Source organism: Hibiscus syriacus, unplaced genomic scaffold (assembly GCF_006381635.1).
Source record: "Hibiscus syriacus cultivar Baekdansim isolate YM2019G1 unplaced genomic scaffold, ASM638163v2 tig00112495_pilon, whole genome shotgun sequence".
NCBI lineage: Eukaryota > Viridiplantae > Streptophyta > Magnoliopsida > Malvales > Malvaceae > Hibiscus > Hibiscus syriacus.
The window spans coordinates 545066-555288 of NW_024063345.1; the positions used below are offsets into that span (position 1 = coordinate 545066).

General features: G+C 34.1%; 2 protein-coding genes across 2 annotated transcripts; one reads left to right on the top strand and one right to left on the bottom strand.

Moving 5' to 3' along the window:
* Positions 1–548: 548 nt before the first annotated feature.
* On the top strand, positions 549–3509 carry LOC120180414 (amino acid permease 3-like). The gene is made up of 7 exons (XM_039185741.1): positions 549–569; positions 1464–1599; positions 1696–1929; positions 2012–2105; positions 2210–2430; positions 2540–2679; positions 2757–3509. Exons 1-7 carry the CDS (start codon positions 564–566, stop codon positions 3408–3410), a joined length of 1485 nt encoding a protein of 494 aa, XP_039041672.1. The 5' UTR covers positions 549–563; the 3' UTR covers positions 3411–3509.
* Positions 3510–5552: 2043 nt separating this feature from the next.
* On the bottom strand, positions 5553–7642 carry LOC120180393 (protein KRTCAP2 homolog). The gene is made up of 5 exons (XM_039185721.1): positions 7533–7642; positions 7099–7257; positions 6806–6857; positions 6299–6365; positions 5553–5861 (listed from the first exon to the last, which is right to left on the bottom strand). Exons 2-5 carry the CDS (start codon positions 7252–7254, stop codon positions 5789–5791), a joined length of 348 nt encoding a protein of 115 aa, XP_039041652.1. The 5' UTR covers positions 7255–7257; positions 7533–7642; the 3' UTR covers positions 5553–5788.
* Between the last annotated feature and the right edge of the window lie 2581 nt (positions 7643–10223).

Genomic DNA, 10223 nt, shown 5'->3' on the forward strand with positions numbered 1-10223 from the left:
GCATGGAATTAAGGAAATGTTGTAATGGGATTGTGTTCCAACATAGTTATGAAGAGGGCAAGCAGGTAGCGGATTGCATAGCCCATCTTCAACTGTGGCAGCGCTGGGTGGGGAATGAAGTTCTTGGCATTCTCCATTACCTGACATACGATGACTGCTGACTAACACTAGCCTTAGGATTATTACTGTGATTATAACCAAAGAAAGCATTTCATTGGACCGTCACTAATTAACAATAAATATTAAATTTGATTTTTTGGGATCATGAAAATGAAGAAAAGCAAGAACCTTATTCCCCTTCAATAAGGATGGAGGAGAAGCAATGACCAACAGAATTTGAATCAAAGGTGGTCCTTTAAAGACAATATTATATTAAACTATTAATTATTCTTACAAAAGCTCTTCCCTTCCACTATATAAGCAACCCAAATTTCATCACTGACACTCACACCCCAAATATTTAAAACAATTGTACAAATTTTCTTTTATATCTTCTTAGTTCTTCTGATAGGACTTGTTGGCATCTATCCTTTTAGAAGGGTGAGGGTTTCTAAGGCACACTAATGAAGGTATGAATACATTAATTAAGCTCATTTTGCTTTATCATATGGCGTTTAATTTTTTTTACTTTTTTTTGGATAATTAATTTTTTTACTTTATTCTCAAAGTAGTAATTAATTCCTATAAATCAGTTAATTATCATTTCATTTAGTTAATTAATTTGGTGATAATTAGTCAAAAGTATTAATTGTTGTTTAAAAAAAATTATTGAGTGATTTTAGTGATAAAATAAAATATTATTATTTTTAAAAATTTTAAATTTAAACAATTATATTTATGAAAGGTATATAATCAATAATTAAGAAATATACTTACTATAATGATGGAAGAAACTAAAAAGTGAGGTTATGTCTTATCGTTGAAATATGAAAAAAAATGAGAAGTGAAGCCTGTAGGAAAGTGCCATGCCATGCCTACTTTGTGGGGGCAAACCCAAAGATAGGCAAGAAATATTTGTGACATTTATTGGAGTTTTTAAAACATTGAAAGAAAGACAGATAAGCTAAGCTAATATGTTTGACCAAACCGAGTGGTCTCTGGGTCCAACAATTGAACACCTACTGGTGTATGTCATTTACACCACGTGCTTCTCTCTGCAACCCCTTTCTTTTTCCCATGGTAGCTTCTATATATAGGCTCCAACCCCATTGTTCTGTAACCCCAAATTCAATTCCCCATAGTTCTATCCATCTCACGGGAGAGACTTTATTGCTCTGAATCTTTGGAGGAAGTGTTCAAATCTCAGTTTCAGTGACTGCCATAACTAGACTTTGATGCATCAAACTTCAAAGACTCAACTTTAATTTATTTACAGCGTGCACAAACTCTGACAACCAAGTTTATAAGAAAAGAAAGCCTTAATTTTTTTTGGGTTTTTTTCCCCTTCCTTTTTCTTGGCAAAGATGGGAGACGATGGTGCTGGAAGAAACCACCTTTACAACAACCACCAAGTTTTCGACCTCTCCATTGATGTGCTTCCACATGTTCCACATGGTAGCTCGAAATGCTACGATGACGATGGCCGTCTCAAGCGATCCGGTACGATTCAACCAAAAGTTTACTTGGAAGTGTCTTCAACTTTTCTTTTTATATAACGGAAATCTTAATTTTTCACTGTTTTCGGCTTTTTGCCAGGTACCGTATGGACAGCAAGTGCTCATATTATTACTGCAGTCATTGGCTCTGGGGTCCTATCCCTGGCTTGGGCCACTGCTCAGCTTGGATGGGTTGCTGGTCCAATAGTGATGCTTATGTTTTCTTTTGTAACTTACTACACCTCCGCTCTTCTTGCTGCTTGTTACCGCTCCGGTGACCCTGTTGATGGCAAGAGAAACTATACTTACATGGATGCTGTCAGATCAAACCTTGGTAACTTTCAGTTCCATTACCAAATTGGGTTTTCTTCTTTGTTTTCATCCTTAACATCTTTGTTTTCTGCTGTTATTTGCAGGTGGGTTTAAAGTAAAGATATGTGGATGGGTTCAATACTTGAATCTTTTTGGAGTTGCCATCGGATACACAATTGCATCGTCAATTAGCATGATGTGAGTTCCCAACTTCATATCATGTTGATTTAATGCCAGAGGATGTTGGGTTTTTCTTGCATTTATTGAGGGCTAAAAGTTGTTTGTGTTTTGATATATAACAGGGCAATCAAAAGGTCGAATTGCTTCCATGCCAGTGGTAGTGGTGGCAAAAATCCATGCCATATGAATAGCAACCCTTACATGATTGCTTTTGGGGTTGCTGAAATCATTTTCTCTCAAATACCCGACTTTGATCAACTATGGTGGCTTTCCATTGTTGCTGCTGTCATGTCTTTCACTTACTCCACAATTGGCCTTGGCCTGGGTATTGCTAAAGTCGCAGGTATTAACAGCTCTACATACATGGGCACTTGAAAATCCTTGTTTCAGTTCTTCTTTGTTCTTTGAAACATAGCTTTTGTCTAACACATATAAGCTGTTTAATTTACCAGAAACTGGAAAAATCAGGGGAAGCCTGACAGGAATAAGTGTTGGAACTGTGACTCAAACCCAAAAAATATGGAGGAGTTTCCAGGCACTTGGAGACATAGCTTTTGCCTATTCTTACTCCCTTATACTCATTGAAATTCAGGTAAATATATTTATATATGTATATATAAGTCCATTTGAATTTGTTGAACTTAAAATGATATGGTGATTTTATTGCAGGACACCCTCAGGGCTCCACCCGCAGAATCAAAGACAATGAAAAAGGCAACAATGATAAGTGTTGCAGTGACAACTTTTTTTTATATGTTGTGTGGATGCATGGGATATGCTGCTTTTGGAGACTTGTCCTCTGGAAACCTTTTAACTGGTTTTGGATTCTATAACCCATTTTGGCTCCTTGACATTGCCAATGCTGCCATTGTGATTCACCTTGTTGGTGCATATCAAGTATACTGTCAACCCCTTTTCGCCTTCGTCGAGAAAACCGCGGCCGAGAAGTTTCCGGACATTGACTTCATTACCAAAGATATCAAGATCCCGATCCCGGGTTTCCGCCCTTATAATCTCAACTTGTTCCGGCTGGTTTGGAGGACAGTGTTCGTGATCATTACAACTGTGATCTCCATGCTACTTCCTTTCTTTAATGACATTGTTGGACTCCTCGGGGCACTTGGGTTTTGGCCATTAACGGTTTATTTCCCAGTTGAGATGTACATTTCACAGAAGAAGATACTAAAGTGGAGCACCAGATGGCTTTGCCTTCAAATCCTTAGCATTGCTTGCCTTATTATCACCATTGCAGCTGCCGCCGGTTCTATTGCCGGAGTTGTTCTAGATCTCAAGTCGTTTAAGCCCTTTTCGACGGCCTACTAGTTCAGTAGAATCGAACTGGTTTATGATCATTTATACCATTCGTGGACAGCGTTATAAAAAGGCAAGGGGAAAAAGTAATCTCCTAGGATAAAAAAGAAGGTTCATGTTCATATCAAGCTAGAATTTGCAGTTTTTAATTACCTTAAGTTCAACAAAAATGGAGGCCATTGGTCACCATTTCAACTTGTAACTTTCCATATCACTCGGTCCAAATGCAAAAAAAGAAAATTCGAACACAACATGAAGTCTTATGTGCTTGGAATGATTGAAACTTGAAAGAAAGACGACTTTTTTTCTTCTCCTGCGTTACTGCGAACTCCATTAACACTAACACCATTGGAAGTGCCCATTTCTGTTCAGCACAAAGTCTTTTCTGCATCTTACATATCTGATATGGCAAAAAAAGAAAGAAATAAAGATTAGAAAGATGAGTTACGGAGGTTTGAGTTTAATACAGTTAAATTAATTCATGTAATTACTCTTAAAAGGGTGCATAACATCTATGATATTTTATGTATTATTATTTAAAGGGTGATAATTAGTGGCCATGGCCAAAAGGATCAGATTCTGATTGTGACTATCCATAAACTGAACCAGGTGGTTAAAAGAAGCTCACTTTCAATGGCTCTCACATCTCCATAACAGATTGAACAGTTCAACCCTGGGAAAGCCACAGGTGTTGTTATTAAAATAAAAGGGCAAACTAGTAATTGAACTTTAAGGATGCATTCGAGTCAAATTGAGTTTATAAAAATTTGAGAGTAATCGAATCTAAATATATGCAAGGGGGAAAATATTGTTTTTAATATCCTTCAGGGAAATTTTAAATTTTTAATCAACCAAAAATTAACTTTGGGTAAGCGAAAATAGGTTACCCTTTCAAAAAGCAGCGGAAGACATTTTTATGTGAAATCAGAAGTAGAAGGAGAAAATAAAACAACAATAATATTTCGTTAAGAAAAAAATATATAAACCTTTATGTTGTATAAAAAAACATTTGGTGGTGGAAGTTAAGCGGCGATAGTGAGTGGTGAGGGGCGTAGGTGGACTGCCCCAGCCGCCGAGGGGAGCGGTAGGCCCTGCAACACTAATGGGTTGTTGGTGTGGTCATCTAAAATTTACAACCTTCATCTTTTTCTTTTATTTTCCTCCAGGTTTAGAGGGATTCCTTATTTACGGTGTCTTTAAAAATAATTAATTTTGGTGACATTAATAATTGGTAGTGATGATTAAAATCTAGGCATTTTAATTTAAAGGCAAATAGAAAATGAAAATTTTGAGTTATTTAACAATCATGAAATTGCTAAAATCATTAAATTATAATTTCATTAATAAAATAATATAAAATGTTTCTGTCTTCCTTTCCATTATTGATATAATCAATGTATTTACTTAAATAGTATGGACCGTTGGTATTCATTTTAATTATTTATTTATTATATACAAATTAGTTTTATAGATTCTGCATGTTCCATGTTTGTACCATCATTGGGAGGCTAAGGTAATTTTTGGTTCGACATTGATTGAAAATTCAGAATACCTTGAGCACAACTCTGCATGGCCAATTCAATCAAACCCCCCATTGTACCATTCAACTTCATAATCCGTATTTTTTCAGTCAGTACTTGCCGTTTTAATATTAAATCAATATTACATACATTAATTTTCTTTCCAATCAGGCTTTTAATTTGTTTCTATCTATTTCAATACAAGTCGGTTAATACAAAATTTAAATATTTTAAATTAATTTTTTAGTATTTTTTATAACTACTTCTAAAAATATAAATAATTTTCAAAGTTTGTATATGGATATAAATGTATGTAATTGAGGTATATTTGCGTACATAATGTAATTTATATATATATATATATTGATAAACTCAGCACTGATACACTAGAATACACTTGTACCAGAACAAAAACAGTATTTTTCACCTGAAAAGTATTGACTACCTTGATATGAAAATAAGAAAGAAGAATAAAGTTTGGGGATTGGAAACAAATGGAAATCAAAAGATGATTTGCAGTTCAAGACTTGAGTTCTTCTCTTGTAGCCATGGCTGCATTAAGTCATTTGCTTCCATACAAACAGGAATACACTCATACATTGTTTTTATTATATTAAAAAAAAACATAGCAAAATGGAGAGGAAAACAATAACTCTTCTCAAAATTCTTCATTCAGAGGAAATCAAGGGTGAGCTAATAACACGTGAACAACAGTGACCTCTAACGGAAAATTTCTATATTGAAATTACTGATGATCGTTGATTATATATAGTCCTAATAGCACAATGCCACAACCAAACAACCTTCTAATCAAATACTAACTTTTATTCTGAAAGGGAATGATCTTTAAACTCAGTGCCTCTTTGTTTTTTATTCAATTTTAGAAACAGTCACTCCTGAAATCTTGTTGATCTCATAAAGTAATCCAGCTGAGAACAAGAAACTGCATTGAACATGGAAATATAAAGTCAGCCATTAGTAATTTAGTACGAATATTGGTAAAACAAAATCCAGCTGAGAACAAGAACTTGCATTGAACATGAAATATAAAGGCAGTCATTTCCACAGGAGGGAACAAACTTATTAGGAAGCATACTTGACTCATTTTAACATTTTCCTTTAGCCATAAACCTAACATTTGTCAATAGCTTCAAATCCATCACCTGGCTCCACCAATCCATGACTCTATAAGATATATGTTCAAGTTCCAACAGTAACTACCAGTTTCTCTCTCGCATTGGGTTTATTCTCAACTGGTTTTGCTTTAACATATTATTCCATCCACATAATTTGAACTTACCAAATAATTCTGTTAATGGATTAAAATGTTTCTCATAAAGCATGAAGTAAAAAGATAATGAGTCACTTCCTTGACATTACCATGTCGTGATACACACACGGTGAACAGTGCTAGCAGCAATCAGTGCCACAGCTTCTGCTAATATGACTGCCAAAACAGAGAGAAATTTAAGTTTGTTGTGAAATCCAGCACAAAAGAAGCGATTGCATTGTAAAACTTGTTAGAATAACGAGCTAATACTAAGATTCTTAAATTCCATTTTCAATGAAAAATATCTTTCCATAAAGAAAAAAAGAATTCAATGTTGGGTTTTAATGAACTTCAGTGGCTATTACCAAAACAAGGAAATAATGGTTTTCAAATATCAAACCTTTGAGTTTCTTACTGCTGTTTAATTTCAGTAGTGAACCTCATGAGCCATGAATGCACTATGCATTCTATATTTTCACCAATGAAAGTTACATGACAGTATAAAATGTTAAAAGGCTTCTTCTCTCTGACGTTTATTAATAATATATCACAACAACTAATTTTAAAAAAAAACAAGCAGACAAAATTAATGAAAAGAAGGGTCTCTATATGCTTACCGGCACCCCAACCGGTCCTCATCCCATTTGCCTCCTGGAAATTCCCAATGAACTGAAAGGAGAGTAGGCAAGAAAAATACTGATTATAATGCTGAATCAAGCAATGTAAGGCCAAAAAAAGAATGGTATTCAGTTCTCAGAGCTCGGATTGCAATATGTTGGCGTTTACAACATTGACAAATACAATATATGATCAGATTAAAACCATAGTTGAGAGCATAAAGCCAGGGATGCAAAACTGGGTGATAAATAAATAGAATAAAGGAGCAGATTCAGGGCATCTGGAGACTCACTGTTAGTAACACAAGAAACAAGAGGGAGCTGATGAATCCACCAAGTATTGTGAAAAGCTCTGACGAAGCTAACTTCCCTGGATACATCTCTTGGAGTGAGAGAATCACAGTAAATAAAAGAAATGAATATAGCATCGAACTCCCTGATCCCGCCATGGCCTTTACATTGCATTCCAAAAAAAAAATCCCTTCAGAAATACTCTTAGAAAATAACTAAACAATCTATAAGCATGAGATATTGAAACGCGGAAATTAGATAAAACCTAGTGGAATAATGAAATAATCTAACGTCAAATTTCAGATCTCATCAAACAAAACTGTAATTCAGCTTGGCAATCAATAAAACCAGATCAAGAATTTAAAAAAGAAATCAAAGAAATGCTAATCATATAACTTTTTGAAGAAAAAAAACAAACGAAATTTCGAGGCCGTACCTTTTAAACCCTATTAACGCTCTGATCCTCTCTCCGCCGATGCGTAAAGATCTGAGAGAAAAGGGCGTTATCAGTTAAAAAGAAAAATGCAGTGAAAGCCAACTATTGGAAGGAAGGTGGTCAGAGGAAACAAAGGGCTAAATTGTTCAAACAGTTTTTAAGCATAAAACCATCGCTAAGGCCCAGATTGATAATAGGATCGTTTTTTTAATGCAAAAATAAACAACAAAATTATACTTTGACTTTTAGTGTCTATAAAATTTTTCATTAAGAAATATGCGTTTAAAATTTATTCCATTATAATTTTATGTGTCTAACATTTTTGTTATATTTTTAAGTGTTTACATAGTAATAATTGTTAAAAAATTGTTAAATAACACGTATAATAATTATTATATTTTAGTTTAATGTAAAATAAGTGTCCAAATTATAGCCTAAGTTAACTTTAGGTGCATAAAGATTTTTTCGTTAATATTGAGTGTCTTAACATTTTCAACATTATACTTTTAGGTGTCAAAGCTGAAACGATCATTAAATTTAGTCGTTATCTGACACGTGTCATGTTTTTATATATTTTTATAATTGTTACTTTTTAAAAAAAAAATATTATTTAATTTTTTTTAATTTCCCTCATCCCGCTTGCGTAACTCCCTCGTCTACGCAAAGAATTCTGCCTCCCTAGTTATATTTAGAACCCTTCCATCATCCTCATAAATCCCTTAGGTTAACTTTGGGTGAATGAAATTTGAGATTAGAGTTACGAATTTGAGTATTATGTTTTGATATTTAAGTTATGGATTCGAGTATTATGCTTTGAGATTTAAGTTTTGATTTATGAATTTAAGGGGATTGTGATGACAACAAAAGGGATAATGAGCAATGAAGGTCAGATGACGAGTAAGTGATCATTCAACAATGACAAAGGCAGTCTGTGATGACCAATGACAGTTGGTAGTGAGGTTAAAATAAAAGATTTTAACCAACGATAGCTGATAATGAGGTTGAAATAAAAGATTTTAAGGGTGTAAGTTAAAAAAAATAGAAAATTTTGTTTTTTTATATAAAAAATTGTTGAAAACATTTTGATGTTTCGATATAACAAACTAAGTATAAATGAATTTTAAAATTTTACAAAGATTTTATAAGTATATTCAATTCAATTAATCGAATATCAAATTATTACTCCAAGTCTTTCAAGATCAATTTCAAACCTTACTAAATGTGTAAAATTGTGTTTTATACTTAAACTATTTTTTAAACAATTTTCACAAAGTATTTTGAACCAAAATCAAGCCTAAAATCAATTTTTCAAAGTGATACACCGATGCACTCAAGGTTTTATGAAAACATCGAATGCATTTGATGCATCGATGCACCAGCCATGCATCGATGCACTCTGGCTATTTTGAAACATCGAATGCATTTTATGCATCGGTGCACTAAGTGCACCGATGCACAATGGGTATGCATCGATGCACTGACGCTCCCAACTGCTTTAATTAATTATTTTCACACTTAAACGGCTCTATTGACTCCACTAATCATCCCCAACGTTCAGAATCAATTGAAGGAGTATTTAAGCAAGTTTTGAAGCCATTGATCAACAAGAAATCATAGAGAAACAAGAGAGAAAGCATCAAACACTAAGTTTGTGCAATTCAAGCCAATTTTCCTTTCAATATTCATTTTGCTTTCAAGAACACCATTTGTGCTCATTTGTAATTATTTTTTAGTGTTATTTTATTGTTCTAGAATTGTGCAAACATCTTACCTTGTGAGAATTTCCTTGTAAGTTTGCAAATTTGTGTATTTCTCTTTGAAAAAGAGTGTGCTCAAGAATTGGGGTATAATTCTTGAGAGAATTGTAAGGTTACTCTTTGTCCTCAAAAGAAAGAACAAATTAGTGAATTTGTTGGAAAATCCTTAGTGTGGATAGCTAAGGTAGTGGACGTAGACTTTGGTTGAGAAAGTCGAACCACTCTAAATCGCTGTGCAATTACTTTCAATTTTCTTCAAAAGCTTCCACCAAATTTTTAATTACCAATTTACCCCCTCTTGGCCGATTCCATCGATTGATTAACTCAATAATTGGTATTAGAGCCTCACTCATTTGAAGGTTTAATCGCCTCTTGAGTCGATTGGAAAGAGTTACATCGATAATCAAGTCATCAATGACCTCCACTTCAAACGTCGACTTCGGTCTTGATTCGATGCCCGTCAATAAGCCTCATTTCTTCAATGGAGCTAACTATGCCTATTGGAAGAATAGGATGATGTATTTTATTCAAGCAAGTGACATGGGAGCATGGAATATTGTAGAAGACGGATATATCAAACCTCTCACTCATCCAAGGTTGTGGAGTGAATGAGAGACAAGAATGTTCCAGCTCAACTCCAAAGCCATCCATATCATATTTTGTGCTCTTGGACCAGATGAATATGGGAGAGTTTCATCTTGTACAACCGCCAAAGAAATATGGGATAAACTACAAGTCACCCATGAAAGAACCGATGAGGTAAAAGAATCTAAAATTAGTCTTCTAACACATAGCTATGAAAATTTCAGGATGAAACCAAATGAAGATATCAAAGCTATGACGAATAGATTCTCAACAATTGTCAATGGTCTCAAATTATATGGAGAGATCATTCCAAATGAAAAACTTATGAGGAAGTTAGTTTACTCACTTC